The sequence below is a fragment of the Rhinopithecus roxellana genome, chromosome 15 (assembly GCF_007565055.1).
Source record: "Rhinopithecus roxellana isolate Shanxi Qingling chromosome 15, ASM756505v1, whole genome shotgun sequence".
Taxonomy (NCBI): Eukaryota; Metazoa; Chordata; class Mammalia; order Primates; family Cercopithecidae; genus Rhinopithecus; species Rhinopithecus roxellana.
In genome coordinates this window covers 60,879,119-60,898,509 of record NC_044563.1, presented here as the reverse complement: position 1 = coordinate 60,898,509, position 19,391 = coordinate 60,879,119, and the positions used below count along the sequence as shown (strand labels likewise).

General features: G+C 38.1%; 1 protein-coding gene across 2 annotated transcripts in view; it reads right to left on the bottom strand.

Annotated features, from left to right (window-relative positions):
- Window positions 1-376: 376 nt before the first annotated feature.
- The window catches only part of RRM1 (ribonucleotide reductase catalytic subunit M1), a 46,030-nt gene continuing 27,015 nt past the window's right edge, over window positions 377-19,391 (bottom strand). For both annotated transcript variants that reach the window (XM_010366944.2, XM_010366945.2), the window contains 11 exons: window positions 18,819-18,902; window positions 16,709-16,870; window positions 16,280-16,359; window positions 15,093-15,294; window positions 11,247-11,396; window positions 10,824-11,045; window positions 8,902-8,978; window positions 5,557-5,692; window positions 4,324-4,419; window positions 2,700-2,888; window positions 377-1,060 (listed from right to left, as the gene is read on the bottom strand). In XM_010366944.2, coding sequence (XP_010365246.1) covers window positions 872-1,060; window positions 2,700-2,888; window positions 4,324-4,419; window positions 5,557-5,692; window positions 8,902-8,978; window positions 10,824-11,045; window positions 11,247-11,396; window positions 15,093-15,294; window positions 16,280-16,359; window positions 16,709-16,870; window positions 18,819-18,902 — 1,587 coding nt within the window. In that variant the 3' untranslated portion in view covers window positions 377-871. The remainder of the gene's footprint in view (window positions 1,061-2,699; window positions 2,889-4,323; window positions 4,420-5,556; window positions 5,693-8,901; window positions 8,979-10,823; window positions 11,046-11,246; window positions 11,397-15,092; window positions 15,295-16,279; window positions 16,360-16,708; window positions 16,871-18,818; window positions 18,903-19,391) is intronic.

Below are 19,391 nucleotides of genomic sequence, written 5' to 3'. Positions count from 1 at the left end.
ATGAAATAAGCCAGACACGTATTCCATTTATACAAGGTACCTAGAATAGGCATATTCATAGAGATAGAAAGTAGAATAGAAGTTACCAGGGACTTAGGGGCAGGGAAATGAGGAGTTAAGGTTCTTATTGATAGAGTTTCTGTTTGGGATGATGAAGTTCGGGAAACAAATAGTGGTGATGGTAGTATAACACTGTGAATGTGCTTAAGTCACTGAATTGTATGTTTAAACATGGGTAAAATGGTAAATTGTATGTTATGCATATTTCACTACAAGAAAAAGGCATAATTTCCTCCCCGAATTCTCAAAGAACAGAAAATTTTTTTTCAAATTTGACTTTTATATGAAAGTAAATGACAAAATTAATCTCATACAATCACTTAGAAATGTTTATCTTTATTTCAGAATAACCTATAGGACCATACCCAAATAAAGGTCCTATCAGTACTTCTCATGAGTTATCACTCAGTTTTGCTTCTAGAGACCCACCAGTCAAAGCAGTAAAACGAAATCTCCTTAACAAAACTGAAGTCATCAGAAAATCAGTGCTAAAGGGGTGATGAAACTTTACTTAACACTCCCTGTATGCAAGATGACTTATTGCATTCCTAAAACTTCTACTTTGATTCCCAATATATCTGTTTTTTTTTTTTTTTCTTTTTTTCAAAAGCATCATTTTGGTGAAAATTCCAATACATGAGTTAAAAAAAAAAATCATTATCATCGTAACAGTACTTTAAATCAATTATTCCTTTTGCCTGCAACAGGGTCCAGCAAAGCCTTACCACCTCAAGCAAAATCCACTACACCTATCTATGCTCAAGAAGTAGTTTGGCTACTGAAGACATGCTGGTCTCTTCCAAGCCTTTCCTCAGGATCCACACATCAGACATTCATCTCTATTTTCCAAAGAGCACACCATGGCTGCTGTGTTCCTCTCCTTCTCTTCTTCCTCTTTTGATACCTTTTCCTTATCTTTTAGCTTCTCCTTATTTAGAGTGAACTGGATTGGATTAGCTGCTGGTCTTGTCCTTAAATAATACATCCCAGTCTTCAAACCCTACAAGGAAAGTAAAGACAATGATTAGGAGAAACTCTGTGAGAATACTAGACATTCCTGGCTGGGCGCTGTGGCTCACGCCTGTAATCCCAGCACTTTGGGAGGCCGAGGTCGGTGGATCACTTGAGGTCAGGAGTTTGAGACCAGCCTGGCCAATATGGTGAAACCCCATCTCTACTAAAAATAAAAAATTACCCAAGAGGGTATTGCGTGCCTGTAAATTTCAGCTACTTAGGAGGCTGAGGTTGCAGTGAGCCAAGATTGTACCACTGTACTCCAGCCTGGGCAACACAGCAAGACTCCATCTAAAAAAATATAAAATAAAATAATAATATTAAAATAAAATAAAATAAAATAAAATACATTCCTGGCCAGGCGCAGTGACTAACACCTGTAATCCTAGCACTTTGGGAGGCCGAGGCAGGTGAATTGCTTGAGACCAGCCTGGCCAATATGGCAAAACCCCATCTCTATTAAAAATACAAAAATTAGCCGGGCGTGGTAGCACACGCCTGTGATGCCAGCTACTCAGGAGGCTAAGACATGAGAATCACTTGAACCCAGGACAGAGGTTGCAGTGAGTCGAGATCACGCCACTGTATGCCAGCCTGGGCAACAGAGTGAGTCTCTGTCTCAAAATACATACATACATACATACATACATACATACATACTTACAGACAGACAGACATAAAATAAAATACATTCCCATGAACCAGATCAAACTTTTTTTAAACTTGGAATTCTATCTCCTCTAGGAGTACTCTCAAATATGCTTTGCGAGTCAGACAGAAATACCCTGTTCTTTTCACCCCTAAAACAGGCTTATCTCTTTGGAATGATCAAACATTTTTATTCTTTTGTCTTTGTTTTTATGTATATGACTTCCAAGTTTGCCCAAGACAACATGTCTGCCTTAGGTTATAACTATTTAGAGAGCTAGACTGTGTCTCTGTATAACAACGGACTAAAAGACTTCAAAGATAAAGATCATCATCTTCTATTCAGTATCCTCAGTGCTGGCACCTACTAGATGTTCAATAAAAGTTAAATTAAAAAACAAATTTATAATTCTACTTAAATACCCTATATATTATCAGGGAATAAGAACATAATCTAAAATCACCGACTTTACAGCTGGCAATGACTAGCTAAGTAATCTGGCTTTCACTTTATAAAGTGAGAAAACAATGGATGTTTTCGAATAGTGGGTTGACATGTGCAAAGTTTTATTTGAGGAATGGTGGTAATGCACACAAAATGGCTGGGAGCAGAGATATTAGAAGGAATAAGGTCAGTTTAGAATCACAGCAGCAGAAAAGGAAGGAAGACATTTAAGAAATAATACAAAGGAACAGTCAACATAACTTGGTAATTATACAGAGAGTAAAGGAAGGAAAGGATCACAGGTAACTCCAAGTTTTCAAACCTAAGAAGGAAATAAACCTAACAGAAACAAGAAAATCCAAGGCAAGACCTTGATCTGGTACAAAAACCATGGGTTGGTTTTAACATTCTGGATTTGAACTTAAAGAACTTCCAGGTGATAATTTTTAATGGGTGGCTAGAACATAAAATCATTCCAATGCCAAAATATCTCAAGCTGGCAATTAAGTCCTCCTTGATATTCTCTACCAACCTGCTTCCAGCCGTAGAAGTGCATACTAGTGAGTTTGCCATAGTTAGGCTCAGCAATGTGGATATTCAAAGATTGGCTTTGATCAATGAAAGCACCTCTCTCAGCTGCCATCTTGAGAACGGTTTTCTGAGAGATTTCCCACACAGTTTTATAAAGTTGCTTCAGGTCATCAGGAATTTCTGGTATGCTCTAAAGAAGGAAAACCAAATGTTTACTTTACTCCAGTTAAAGAAAGCAGTGTATAATTAATAGAATAGTGACACAAGGTTTGACCCTGGTTTTACTTCCTTCTGGATCTGACCTTACTATTCAGTATCATATGATATGACCCTTATCAAGTTTACCAAGACTATTTAGGAAGTTGAACAAAACCCCATCTAACCAACCAAATATCAATCTGGTGACAGTAATTTCAGCATCCCTTTTTTGTTGGTTTTTGATTTCCAATATATCTGTTTTTGAGAATTAAAAATTGGTTTATGACCCAAATATTCATTCTTCTAGAGGCACTTAAAGAAAGGAAAAGTCAGAGCTAAGCAGCAATAAATGACCCTTGAGTTTTGCAGAAGACACAAAAACTAAGGGCTGTAATTCACAGGGATCAAGGGAAGCAATGAGATAAAACCCTTTAAATAAGCTAGGATTCCAAACTCCCTTTGGAATCCAAATAAATCAGGTTTTCTTAGGTCTAGGGTTAACTTTCATTAAAATACACAGACTAGCTAATGCTAATTTCTGTCATCAAATATGGAACTGTTATAGGACTCATCATCTGTGTTGCTAAGCAGACCAACATTTAGCCAGACACCTCTATCTGCAAATAAATGCCTCTTGACTCTTAGTTGCAAATATTTACACTATTTGTGACTCTGTCTTTTGGACTATCAGTCCTCAACCATGATTTTTAATTAAGTTTGACTCTCTTAATTTCAGTCTATCGATGATCCCCCAAATTTTGATGTACTTTGGAATCACCTAAAGAATCTTTAAAAAGTATTAAGGTCTGAGACCAGGCACGGTGGCTCATGCATGTAATCCTAGCACTCTGGGAGGCCAAGGCAGGCGGATCACCTGAGGTCAGGAGCCTGGCCAACATGGTGAAACCCTCTCTCTACTAAAAATATAAAAATCAGCCAGGCGTGGTGGCGGGCACCTATAATCCCAGCTACTTGGGAGGCTGAGGCAGGAGAATCGTTTGAACCCAGGAAGCAGAGGTTGTAGTGAGCCATGATCCCACCACTGCACTCCAGCCTGGGCAACAGAGACTTTGTCTCAAAAAAAAAAAAAAAAAAAAAAAAAAAATTTATGTCTGGCTCCTGCTCCTAAACATTTAATTGGTAAAGAATGCAACCTAAGCTTCAGGATTTTAAAAGTTCCCCAATTGATTCTAAGATGCAGAAAAATTGAGTACTACTATTTTATATTATTGTATAAAAACAAGATGGTAAGGGCTATGTAAAGATGTGTGCAATCCTAGCACAACAATGAAGAGGTGAACAGAGCTACATAAGCAAAGCCTAGACGAACACAATGAAGTCATTTTCTCCATTGTCTGGCATGAGTGAGGAGGTACCACAATGTCCAACTCAGCCCCTACAGAGCACATTTCATTTTCTTTCTATACCTGAATAGAGCCATTGCATGCAATAATCTGGTTTTTCATCTCTTCATGCCATAGGCCCCGCTCAGTAAGATCTTTCAATAAGTGAGGATTTACAATCTGAATGGAAAAGCAGAAAATATATGAAGAAATAAACAACAGTGACAGCTTAGAAAAGACTACAGCTTTGAAGCTTAAACTAAAATCACTTAAGAATTATTTAATGCTAGATTGCTTGGTAAATTCTATTTTTTACAAAAATGAGACATCAATGCCACCACACAAAAGCTATATTCCTTTAAGATCTTGACATCTGTTATTCAAGAAACAATATAATTAGCCAGGCATGGTGGCGCAGCACGCCTGTAATCCCAGCTACTTGGGAGGCTGAGGCATGGGAATTGCTTGAACCTGGGAGGCAGAGGTTGCAGTGAGCCAAGATCATGCCACTGCACTCCAGCCTGGGTGACAACGTGAGACACTTTCTCAAAAACAACATCAACAACATTGTGGTGTGGTAATCACTATATACATATCAAATCATTATACTGTATACCTTGGATTTACACACAATTTTTATTGTCAATTATACCTTAATAAAGCTGACAAAATATTTTAATTAAAAAAGAAACATACAGCATTTGCAAAAGTGAAAAGAATAGCGTCTAAGATGGGTAAATCTATAAATAACTTAGGTTAAAAAAATTAGAAACGTATCCTTCTCAAACTTTACAGAACTTTATTTCAAGATATCTGGAAATTCACAAATAGTCTTTTAAATTGAGGTTCTCAAACCCTAGCTACACATAAGAATTACCTGGGAACCTTAAAAACAAACAAACAAAAAACCACTGGTCTCACCCACCATAAATTCTAATTGGTAACCAAGTCTGAGAACCACTGCCTTAAATGATACTTCTTTACATATTTTGAGTATCCTAACTTAAGCATCTGGGGGAAGTTATAGAATATGTCATTATGATTACATAATGGTTAAACATCATGTTAACTCTACTATCAACAACTTACTTTCATACATAACCCTCAGTAATTCATTTTTTCAACAAATTATTTATTAAATGCCTATTGTGCTGAAATATCAATAACAAATAATAATATTGGAGATGAAGATGACTCTCTTTATCAAAGCTTTGCACCCAAACTAAGAAAATGGGCAAATTAAACACGAGTGAGCATTTACTCCCAACATCAGGCTTTCAAAAAATCTCCCTGTAGGGCTGGTTGTGAACTGCTCACCTGAAATTCTCCTGACAAGACTCTGCGAGTATAGATGTTGCTGGTGTAAGGTTCAATGGACTCATTATTCCCCAGGATCTGAGCAGTGGAAGCTGTAGGCATCGGGGCAATAAGTAAACTGTTTCTTATACCATACCTAAAGAAAAGGAGATTATCAGGTTCTAGTCCCAAAGCTACAATCTGCCAGGAAAGCAGCTACTTTAAGTCACTGTAGTAAATATAGATAAATGTAGTAAATGTAAATGTAACATCATACATGCATTGAATTCACATGTTGACTTTCAAATTAAACTACTACAGGCAGGCAATTCCACAGTATGGGTGCTATTATAGCTCCCTCTCCTCTTAAATACCTGACTCCTAAACTGAATTAGTATAATTTTTATTGTTGGCAATCCTTATCATGCCATGATTTATGCCACTTGGATTGTGGCACTCAGGAATCATAACACTTGATACACTATCTTGCCTAGGGAAACATTCAAAGTGCTGCTGAAGCGCTCCCCACCTGTATTAGGGTATGCTCATCCAACCCTCATTCTTTTCTAAGTGCCTATAAAATCACTGTGCTAGGCCCCTTCTGGAAAAATAATGATGAGAAAGTGGTCAGAATCAGACAAATATCACCATAATTCTCCATTATCCTGTAAACAGGAAGAAATTATGCTCAAAGTATATTCTTCAATTATAAGTTCCTGGAAGAAGGTTAACATCTTTTGACAAATCAATGCCCAAGAGTACTTAAGAGAGAATATACTATCTGACACACTGAGAAATCCCCCAACTGCCCCCAGCTCACCTTCAAAGCTCAGCCTAATTGATACCAATTTTAAAACATTTTTCCTGATCAGGCAGGCACAAATACAAATGTCAAATACAAATATCTGCTCTGCAAACATTTTCTCTGACTTGTACCTTTCCATACACCTTAACTACTTGTCTTCTTAGTCTCAAGTTTTTAAAACACAAAGAGCCTGTATTTCCTACATTCTATACCTATGGATTCATAAGGTGCTTAGCATACAGCCTCATATCCTGATGGAGTCTGTACAACTGGATATAGTTTGGCTGTGTCCCCACCCAAATCTCATCTTGAATTGTAGTTCCCATAATCCCCATGTGTTATGGGAGGGACCTGGTGGGAGGTAATTTAATCACGGAGGAGGTTACCCTCATGCTGTTCTCATGATAGTGAGTTCTCACAAGATCTGGTTTTATAGGGGGCTTTTCTCCCTTTATTCAGTACTTCGCTTGCCGCCATATTAAAGAAGAACCTGTTTGCCTTCCCTTCTGCTATGATTGTAAGTTTCCTAAGGCCTCCCCAACCCTGCAGAATTGTGAGTCAATTAAACCTCTTTCCTTTATAAATTACCCAGTCTCAGGCAGTTCTTTATAACAGTGTGAGAACTGACTAATACAACTGGGTTGTCTACTTTTTAGTTTTTATTATCTTTTCATTTACTTTTTTTGGGGGGTGTTTCTCCACCTTACTCTGTCACTTTGTAGTGAGGTATCAAGCAAACCACCAACTATCTTCATGTCTTTACTGCCTCATCTGTAAAAGAGCAACACCATCTGTCTACAGACAGGAAACTGTTGTGAAAAGTCATACATATATGATATATTCAAACTATGGAATTGTCTGTAATAATTAAAAACATTAGATAGATCTACATGTACTAAAAGAGAAAGAGCTCCAAAATAAATCACTAAATAACAAGTCTCAAAATACATCAAGTCTTTTTTTTGAGACAAGAGTCTCAGTCACCTAGGCTGGAGTACAGTGGCACAATCTCGGCTCCCTGTAATCTCCACCTCCTAGGTTCAAGTGATTCTCACGCCTCAGCCTCCCGAGTAGCTGGGATTACAGGCACGCGCCACCATGCCCAGCTAATTTTTGTATTTTTGGTAGAGATGAAGTTTCGCCATGTTGCCCAAGCTGGTCTTGAACTTCTGATCTCAAGTGATTCGCCCACCTCAGCCTCTCAAAGTGCTGGGATTACAGACATGAGCCACGGTGCCCAGCCCAGAATACAAGTTTGATCACATTTATATATACAACAAAACCGTGTGTGTGTACCTATCTGCAAATGTACTGAAAAAGATCTAGAAAAATACACTCCATTAACAAGGCTTATCTCTGGGAAAAAGAGTAAGTTACTTTTATGGTTTGTTTTCTGAGACAAATGGTTGGCAGAAGTATGAAGAAGGGCTTTTACTTTCTATTTTATTTCTGTATTTGAGCTTTATTAATAATAAATTTGTGTTCATATACTAATTTTGAAATTAGAAAAAAAAAGTCATGTATATAAAAAACTAGGCCATAGTATTTTGAGGGGAAAAAAAAAAAAAATATATATATATATATATATATATATATATATATACACACACACATACAGTACAGGTCCATTTTCTTAAAAGTTGAATTTCCCATGTAAATACACTCTTGGAAGTGTGTGCATACTCTTGGAAGAAAACCTAAAGTATGACAGACACTAAGATGCACACAGGGTTTCTGGGGGAGGCTGTATTAGTATAATTTTCATTTTCTCTTTCCAAATCTATGTTTTCCTAAATTTTCTAACATGTATTATTTGACTAGGAAAACAATTTTAATTTAACAATTTTAAGGCAAACAGTTATTTTTTTCAAAGAGCATTTAAAGCTACTGCTTCATTCTCCAAATATTAATCACTTTGCATATGTATTAACCCATAAATGACAAAGTCATCACGATAGAAAACAAAAACAATTTGCTTTGTTATTCACTCTGCAAAACATTCTGCCTGCCTTCGAATCCGTTATGCTTATTAGTTTGAAAGGTCTACAAAAACTCAATTTTAAAACTTTTCTTTCCTATAGTTAAAACATATTACCCTCCAAAAACTCTTCCAAAATCCCTTATTCCTATGACAAAATCCCTTATTCCTATGACAATCAATTCAAACAAAAGCCATTTATATGCCCGATGTAACTAAATTGGGAAATAAATAAGAATCAAAAACATTTAAAAAAAAAAAAAAAGCATAGTTGGAAAAAAGCCTTAATGAGAAAGAAAATTACCTAATCTGGGTGTGTTAAGTCCCTAAAATAAGATCAACTAATAATAGCAATTCCTACCAAGTACTGAAATGCTTTCATTGTGCCAAGCAACTTCCAGGTTGCTATATATATATTATCTTACAAAGGTTTTTCCCAAATAGTTTTGTGAGATAGGCCATTTTAGCCCCATTTGTAATAAACGAGTTTAAGAAGTTAAAATGACATATCTAACTTCTGAAGATCCAGAAGGTGAACCTAAACCCTTCTGCCTTCAAAGCTACTTTATATCTCTTCACTTACTTTGCAATCTTCTCCTTGAGAAGGTTCCAGTCCCATAGGTCTGTAGGAGTAACATTCCACATATCATACTGAAGAATCTAAGGAATACACAACTCAAATTTATTCTACAGCAAGTTAAAACTATGGAAAAAAAAAAAAAAAAAGACTAGCTGCCATGTCCCCACATCCCAACAAATGCTGTCTTCTAATCAACCTCTATGAGGAATACAAGCTCCAGAGATTTTCCTGTACAAAATTCCATGTAGTCATACTGATCAGAAGCAGGCTAAGAAAACTGATTATCCCACATCATATCTACAAACCAGAAAATTCTAACATTCATAAAAGCATGTGGCTGATACATTTTTTTTTTACAGTAAAAATGTTACTTTAACCTTGTCTTTCTTCAGTGCTTTCATCTGTCCCTTGATCTGTTTACTTAGCTAAAAACACCTATTTTCCTCTAATACCAGCAGGAATGTCTGAAATAAAATTAACATTTTATATAGAAAAGAATCATAGTACTGATAATAAAGGCAGTGAAGGCAGAATTCTAACACAGCTCCTCAGATTCCCACACCTTGGTGCACAGGCTGTTTATAATCTCCACTTGAGTGTGGACATGACTTGAGAATAGGACGGATGTCACTCCAGTGATTATGGCAAAGGTGAAAGGTTTCTGCAGATGTAATTAAGGTTGCAAATCAGCTGATTCTGAGTTAAATAAAAGGAAGATTATGACAGGAGCAGTGACTCATACCTGTAATCCCAGCATTCTGGGAGGCCAAGGCAGGTAGATCACTTGAGGTCAGGAGTTCAAGACCAGCCTGGCCAACATGGCAAAACCCCGTCTCCACTAAAAATACAAAAATTAGCCAGGCGTGGTGCCATACGCCTGTAATCCCAGCTACTCGGGAGACTTGAGACAGCAGAATCGCTTCAACCTGGGAAGCAGAGGTTGCAGTGATCTGAGATCACAGCACGCACTCCATCCTGGGTAACAAAGTGAGACTCTGTCTCAGAAAAAAAAAAGGGGGGGGGGGTGGTGGAGGGTGGCGGGGAGATTATCCTATGTGGACCTGATTTATTAGGTGAAACACTCAAAGAGACTAGAGTATGCCCCTTCTGAAATGAGAGATGGTCTCTCCCACTGGCCTTAAAGAAGCAAGATGCCATGAATCCTTGAAATATATTTTGCCAACAACGAGGTGAGCTTGGAAGAGAACTCTGTGTCTCAGATGAGACCACAGCCCTTACCAACATCTTGAACATAGACCCAGAAAAGAAGGCCCAGCTAAGCTAAGTCTGGACTCCTGACGTCTGGAAACTGTGAGATAACGAATGCATGTTTTAATCCATAGAAAATAAACACTGGCAGCATCCCTCTTATATTATTTTAGCAATGACTAGTTCTAAATAAGAGATTAAAACAGAGTATCCTTTTTACTCCAGAGGACAAAGGTACTGAAGTTTCCTATGGCTGGTGCAACAAATTACTAAAAACTTGGTAACTTAAAATAACAAAAATGTATTCTATCATAGTTCTGAAGACCAGAAGCCCAAAATCAACGTGTTGGGAGGGCCACACTCCCTCCAGAGGCACTAGAAGAGATTCTGTTCCTTGCCTCTTATAACTTCTAGTGGCTATCAGCATTCCAAGGCTTGTGGTTGTAACACTCCAATTTCTGCCTCCATAGTCACGTTGCTTCCCCTTCTGTGTCTCTTGCAGGACAACTGTCATTAGATTTAGGGCCCACCTGGATAATCCAGATAAATCTCCTTATCTCAAGGTTCTTCATTACACCTGCAAAAACCCTTTTTTGAACCAAATAAAATGAAATTCACAGGTTCCAGGAATTAGGAGGGACATATCCTTTTGTGGGATCACCATTCAGCCCACTACAGGTACTCACAGGCAAAAACAATTTCATCCATATACTTACTCCTTTGCTAACTGGAGAGCCCTCATAGGTTTCATATGGGCCCTGCTCCTTGGCAAGGTCACAGCTGGCTTCCAGGGCACCATAATAAATAGTTTCAAAGATCTGCTTATTCAGTAATTGGGCTTCTGCACTCTCAAAAGGGTATCTCATCAGGATAAAAGCATCTGCCAGACCTTGTACCCCAATTCCAATGGGGCGATGACGTTTATTTGATAGGCATGCCTTTGTGTCAACAGATTTTAAAGAAAAGGAGAAAATATTACTGAACAGGAAAAGCAACATTCTGTACCAAATGAGACAGACTACCTCTTTTTCTCAAACCACTTTACTGACAACCATTTAAATAATGACTTGAAGATCATGACTGATTCCTTTCAATTTGGATTTCAATAATTACCAATAAGCAGAGAAATATATTCATACCTCTGGTACAGGATAGTAGTTTATATCAATAATTTTATTCAAGTTTCGGACGACGACTTTAGTGACTTCAGCCAACTTCTTAAAGTCATATGTGTGTTCTGATGTGACATACATATTCAGGGCCAGGGAAGCCAAATTACAAACAGCAACCTGGAATGCAAAAAACAGGTCAAGAATCACACGATTTTTATTTCTACTTCCTATGTCAACTACACCACCATGTGAGCCTCTAATACTCTCAAGACAATAAAATTTTAAATTTTTATATTTGACTTCTCCCTCTTCATCATTCATCAGTCCATTTCTAAATCCCACTGATTCTATTTCTTCAATACCTAGTCATATGTGTTAGTTATAACATGCATCAGCAAAATAAGATAGAGAATCCTGTGTTCCACAGTACACAGCTCTATTACCAGACATATATCACACTATGTTATAATTAGCTTTTTACATATACCGATCTCATTATTCAGTAGATAAGTGCCCCTACAATATGGTAGCCACTGGCTACATGTATCTATTTAAAATGAAATAAAATTTGAGTTTCTCAGTTGCACTAGTCATATTTCAAGTGCTTAATAGCCATCAGATACAGAACATTTCCATCACTGCAGAAAGTTCTTCAAAGCACCCATGTCCACCTCACCTTCACTGATATTCTGACAAGCCCTTAGCAACAAAGGATTCCAATTTGTGATTTCTGAAAAACTTCTTCCAGTGATTCCTCCACTACACTAGGCAGTGAGCTTCACACAAGGATCATTTTATTTATATCTTTAGCACTAACAACACATCTGGCACAGAGTAAGTCTTGATAATGCTGAATGAATACACTTTCTTTTCCATTTTGATTATGACTATCCCAAGCCAAAGTCTTAACTTCTCTCACCTGGACTACTGAAAGTTTCCCAGTTGAACTCTTGATGCCCTTCACATCTACTCCATTCTACACATGTTGCCAAATACCCATTTTTAAAATATAGCTTGAATCACAAAAGTCTAATAAATATCAGGGAGAGCCAGGCGCGGTGGCTCAAGCCTGTAATCCCAGCACTTTGGGAGGCCGAGACGGGTGGATCACGAGGTCAGGAGATCGAGACCATCCTGGCTAACACCGTGAAACCCCGTCTCTACTAAAAAATACAAAAAACTAGCCGGGCGAGGTGGTGGGCGCCTGTAGTCCCAGCTACTTGGGAGGCTGAGGCAGGAGAATGGCGTAAACCCGGGAGGCGGAGCTTGCAGTGAGCTGAGATCCGGCCACTGCACTCCAGCCTGGGCGACAGAGCGAGACTCCATCTCAAAATAAATAAATAAATAAATAAATAAATAAATAAATAAATAAATAAATAAATATCAGGGAGAAAAATAGGCAGGAAAAGAAGACAGAGAGTACTTGGGATAAAGATGAAGGGGATGTAATTTTTAAACAGAGTGGTTAAGAAAGACCTCACTGAAACTGTTGCATATGAACAAAGAACCGAACAGGTTAGAAAGCAAACCATGTGGCTATGGGAAGAGGGGGTGCATTTTAACATTCAAGAGGGAAGAAAGAGCAAAAATTCTGAGATAGGAGCACGCTTGACATGTTTGAGAAAAAGCAAGAAAATTAATAGGGTTGGAGCAGAGTGAACAAAGGAGAAAGTAACCACAGATGAGGTGGGTTATCCAGTTGTGTAGGACCTTGTAGGGCATTCTAAGAACTCTGGATGGAAAGGAATGAAGTACTGATACATGCTACAACACGAATAAAAGAATATGTTCAGTGAAAGAAGCCTGACACAAAAGGCCACATATTATATGATTCCATTCCTATGGAATGTCCACAAATCTAGAGACACAAAATATATTAGTGGTTGTCAAGGGCTGAGGGAATAAGGGAACAGGGAGTGACTGCTAATGGGTAAAGTGTTTCATTATCTAGAGTGATAAAAATGTACTACAGGCTGGTCACGGTGGCTCATGCCTGTAATCCCAACACTTTGGGAGGCCAAGGGGGGTGGATCACGAAGTCAAGAGATTGAGACCATCCTGGCCAACACGGTGAAACCTCGTCCCTACTAAAAATAAAAACATTAGCTGGGCGTAGTGGCGCGCGCCTGTAGTCCCAGCTACTTGGGAGGCTGAGGCAGGAGAATTGCTTGAACCCAGGAGGTGGAGGTTGCAGTGAGCCGAGATCGAGGCACTACACTCCAGCCTGGTGACAGAGTAAGACTGTCTCAAAAAAAAAAAAAAAAATACTACCATTAGATAGTAGTAATGGTTGCACAGAGTTGCAGATATACCCCCCCCCCCAAAAAAAAAAAAAAAACCACACACACAACAACATGAATTGTACATTTTAAAAAGAATGAATTATAGCTCAATTTACAAAAAGAAAGAACTCTGTTGACGTTGCAGTGAGCCACACTCCAGGCTGGGCAACAGAGTGAAATCTTGACTCCCCCAAAAAAAGGAATTCTGCGTGGGTTAGCAAGCCAAAGAGTAGTTTTGTGCAGACAAATGACATTATCTGATTTTTATTTTTAAAATGTCAGTCTAGCCTCTATAATATAATCTATCTTGCATAATAGTTACTTCAATATATCAGTCTAGCCTCTATAATATAATCTATCTTACATAATAGTTACTTCAATATATGTCGATTTCTTCCAACTAAATTAGAAGTTTCCAGAGGACAGCATATTTATTTATATTCTCAGCTACTTAACATAGTGTTTTATATATAGCTGGTGCACAATAAATTTTGAATTAAAATGTATATTAATTCAGCATATATTTAACTCAATTTCCATTTACTTCCTGACTTTTCATTTGTCTTTTTTTTTAAGGTCCTAGAATTGAGGATCTTCACCTTCCTCATTTCCATAGTTTATACCCAATATGAAAGCAGCCTGTCATCCAATTACTGCAACCATCTCCCTAGGCTAACCTCTAACCTCTTCTCACAGCAAGACACTCTGTAACCAGACACAAGAACCATCATTTTCATCTTAACATTTTGATACTATTTTCCTGTCAGAAACCTACAAGGGCTTCCTATCTCTGGGACATGTCAGTTTCTACCTTCTATCTCCCTTCCCCCAGCCATAGCCATTTCTCCATATTCCAATAATTAATCTACTTGCACCATCAAAACAGACTTACTTGCCACACTGCACAAAACCCAGCCCTGTCTCTGGCATATCATACAGACCACTCTTTCCAAATGGAAAGCTCCTCTCTAAAACTTTTTTTTAAAACATCAAATCCATGCCCCATTTCTAGCCTTGATTCTTCTGTGAAGTCTCTTTACAGACTTTGAGATTAGAATTGGATCTCACCATTCACTGAAAGGACTCTCTTTATAAGCTTACATACGTTTTTTGTTGCTGTTTTTGGTTTTTGTTTTTCTTTTTGTTTGTTTTGAGACAGGGTCTCACTTTGTCACCCAGGATGGAGTACAGTGGCACAATCTCAGCCCACTGCAGCCTCCACTTTCCAGGCTCAAGGCTTACATACTTTAAACTGAATGTACATCCTAACACATTTTTGTGTGTGTCCTAAACCAACATAACTGTATATTTCTATTTTTCTTGAGTAAATGTTATTACAATGATGTGTGTATAAGAAAAAACTGTGTCTTTCCCACACGGCTTAGACTAAAAAACATTTATAGGCACAGATCATACCCTTTCCTTCCTTTGCTCTCTGCCTTTAACAGTATTCTTCTGCTTACCACTATGCAAACTCCCTTCACTTATCTCAAGTGAGGAATTCACAAATTCCTAAGGTTCTTTTCTTAGTACTCTAGGAAATGCCTAAGGTTCTTTTCTTAGTACTCTAGGAAGAATTTTTTCTACCTACCTCATCTTTGCTGGTGTACTCCACTATTTCTGTGCACAGGTTGCTGCATTTGATGGTTCCCAGGTTCTGCTGGTTGCTCTTCCGATTACAGGAATCTTTGTAGAGCATATACGGGGTGCCTGTTTCTGTTTGAGACTCAATGATGGCATACCAAAGCTGCTGAGCTTTTACAACTTTGCGGACACGACCTTGTTTCTCATAACTGAAAGGCACAAATATTATTTAATATATATTCCCTATATTTATTGTATATTTATTTACAATGTCTACGATATATATTTATTGTAGGCAACTTGAAGACAATTAAAATATAAAGTTATGAAAGCTCTTAAATTTTTTTTAAGTTTTGCTAAAGCAAAAAAGAAATATGATACTTATTTTACTCTGGCTAAAGCCATAGAGGAAAATGAGGCTGTTTTAGGCTCCTTCAAATGATCCCAATCCCACTAAACCAATAATATCTTTCATAATAAAAAGGAATAAAAACTAAGGAAACCAAATCTCTTAATATTGTGCTAATTTTTTTTTTCTTTTTTGAGACAGAGTTTCGCTCTGTCGCCCAGGCCGGCATGCAGTGGCACAATCTCAGCTCACTGCAACCTCCACCTCCCGGGTTCAAGCGATTCTCCTACCTCAGCCTCCCAAGTAGCTGGGACTACAGGTGTGCACCACCACGCCCAGCTAATTTTTGTATTTTTACTAGAGATGGGGTTTCACCATGTTGGCCAGGCTGGTCTTGAACTCCTGACCTCAAATGATCCACCTGCCTCATCCTCCCAAAGTGCTGAGATTACAGATATAAGCCACTGCACCTGGCCTATTTAATTTTAATAAACTATTGACATATGTATCCTAGTCACTCATGATTCCTTTATGTAACATAAAGCATAGCTTATCAAAAGTACTATATGACAGAGCAAAATAATAACCCTGCTAGTCATCTTAATTTTTATAAGGATCAATTAAAAATCCCAATAACCTATTTATACATTCCCAAGTTTTAAGAAAGAAGAAGACACAACTCATTTTGGTGAAGAGTTAGGAAGCAAATATGACCAAAATTATTAGTCACTTTTTCTCTTAGATGCTTCAAAAGATTCTTGACAAGTACTTTTGATATTTGGACCCCTGAAATAAGAGAAACCATGATTAAAACATTATTGTTTTCTTTTATATTTTTCCCATACCTTTCATATAGTTTCTCAAATTCCTCTCCCCAAACCTCATCCAGACCAGGACACTCATTTGGACACATCAAAGACCAGTCCTGTAAAGGAAAGGACAAAATCACTCATAAGAAACTTAAAATAGCCAAGCATAATCCATTAGAAACACTGCAAGCATAAGGTGACTTTTACAAGTTCTCTTGGAAATTTGCTGTAGACATAATCAATTTCAGGTTCAGGCCCAAACATCTAGGTCTGCCTGTTTATACATGACCTTTCAAGCATTTAGGTCACAAAGCATCTACTTCAGAGAACAGAAATATAAGACAAGCACAGCATCTCTTAACTTGTTCAGAATGCCTTCTGTTCCTAAGCATGACTTAAGATGACTAAAAAAGAGAAAGCTCATGTGAATCAAGTTGCCATTACCAACAAGTACCTATCTCTCACCTGATTAGTCTCCACTCGCTTCATGAAGAGATCAGGAATCCAAAGAGCAAAGAAAAGATCTCTGGCACGCTGCTCTTCCTTTCCTGTGTTCTTCTTTAAATCAAGGAATTCAAAGATGTCTAAATGCCAAGGCTCCAGGTAAATAGCAAATGCTCCAGGACGCTAGTGGTAAATAAATCATAATTCTCTTCAGAATAAAAATGAAACAAAGAAACATCATGTCTCCCAAAGCACTTTTATAGTATCTCCTTTGATCTTCACTACAATGAATTAAATAACATAAAAGTATTATAAAAGTGTAAGTTTTCCATATACAATTGTAAAAGTAATATTTTACAATTCTATGAGTAAAAACGAATGAATGATATAAACAAAATGTGAAACAAGAAAAGTTAACTTTTCTGAAGTGACATGATGAACTACAAATGGAGCCTCCTCTTTAGCAACAGCTCAGCTCTCTTTATACAACATGACATGTACATAAAGCCCAAAGGAAGTTGCTTTTACAAAATAAGCCGTGCTCTTATTGAAGGTCAAAAAGTTGATCTGTCTTATCACGGTCCCCAACGTCCATCAGAGAGAAATTCATAAACTAACAGGTGATTAGTGTGCCTACAGTCACAAAAGGCAGACTCTAGTTGCAAACCATCCTGTTGATAAAATCAGGTAAAAACCCAATTCTCTCAACTTTACTGTTTCTTCTATGAATTAGGGAGAGTTTTTGTTTGTTTGTTCTGTTTTGTTTGAGACAAGGTCTAGCTCTATTGTCCAGGCTGGAGTACAGTGGTATCTCGGCTCACTGCAACCTCCTGCCTACCAGGCTCTAGCCATCCTCCCACGTCAGCCTCCCAAGTAGCTGAAACTACACCATACCTGGTTAATGTTTGTATTTTTTGTGGAGATGGGGTTGCGTCAGGGTGGTCTTGAACTCATGAGCTTAAGCGATCAGCCCACCTCAGCCTCCAAAGTGCTGGGATTACACCCAGCCAATTAGGGAAAGTTTTGTTATTCCAGTTTGTTTTTGTTTTAAGAACAACCAAGGCCAGGTGCAGTGGCTAACACCCGTAATTCCAACACTTTGGGAGGCCAAGAAGGGTAGATTGCTTGGGTCTAGGAGTTTGAGATCAGCCTAGGCAAGAAGGTGAGACCCCTGTCTCTACAAAAAATACAAAAATTAGCTGGGTGTGGTGGCACAGGCCTATGGTCTGAGCTACATGGGAGGGCTGAGGCAGAAGCATTGCTTAAGTCCAGGAGGTCAAGGCTACGGTGAGCCAAGGTTGTGCCATTGCACTCCAGCCTGGGTGATAAGAGAGACAAAAAAAAAAAAAAAAAAAAAAAAAAAAAAAAAACAAAGAAAAACGTAGAGCACATGTTACAACCCCATTTCAAGTGACATATTTATATGAGTTACAACTTGAGAAATTCTTTGCAAATAAACTATTATGTAAGAAAGCTGAGGCCGGGCGCGGTGGCTCAAACCTGTAATCCCAGCACTTTGGGAGGCTGAGACAGGCGGATCACGAGGTCAGGAGATCGAGACCATCCTGGCTAACACTGTGAAACCCCGTCTCTACTAAAAAATACAAAAAACTAGCCGGGCGAGGTGGCGGGCGCCTGTAGTCCCAGCTACTCGGGAGGCTGAGGCAGGAGAATGGCGTGAACCCGGGAGGCGGAGCTTGCAGTGAGCTGAGATCCGGCCACTGCACTCCAGCCCCGGCGACAGAGTGAGACTCCGTCTCAAAAAAAAAAAAAAGAAAGCTGAATAGATCAGTGGTTGTCCAGAGCCAGGGATAAAGTATGTGTGGGTAGGGGTGACAGGGGTGACTGAATGTAAAGGTATATGAGGGAGAAAAGATTTTGGGGTAATGGAAATGTTCTACCTCTTTATCAATGTGGGGATTACACAAGTGTAACATTTGTCAAAACCCATCAAACTGTACATTTAAAGTATATGTGTATTAAAATAATTATACCTCCTCAAATTGATTTTACAAGTAAAAAATAAGTAATCAGAAACCACACATAAATGAGATAAATGAGCCATCTTAAGTGTATATGACTAAAACACCTTTAGTTCTGATTTCCAGTACTTTCAAGTCATGGAGCATACCTTGTTCCCACCTTGATCCACATATCGAGCTGTGTTGTTATATACTCTCAGCATTGGTACAAGGCCATTGGAATTGCCGTTAGTCTAAAAGAGAGACCATGATAGAAAAGACAGAGGGCAGTCAGCAAAGAAAAGAACAAAATGGCCCCATTCTTTTATCAAAAAAGATGCCTAATTTCTAGGTAGCAATCTAAGAAGTTTTACCTGCTCTCCATCTCTACTTCTGCTTTGGAAAAATAATGCCCAAATAAAATCAACAAAATGCTGAATAAATTACAATTATGTACTAAGTTACCTCACGGCATTTCTAATTTACAATGAGATGTAACAATTACAAGTCAAAGGGATCGAAAATCAAGGTAGCTAAATTTAAACTCTACATCTTCTAAAGGTCATTATATAAAGATACACTTTGGGTAGAGTAAAAAAGAATATAAACACTACTACAATGCCCTTTTCCCAAAAGAAATCAAGGCAATTTATAATAAGAATTACATGCAGTAGCTATATCAGGGCAATAAATAAGGTAAAAGGAGATTCTCAGCAATAAGTGGACTCTAGAATGATGTTAAG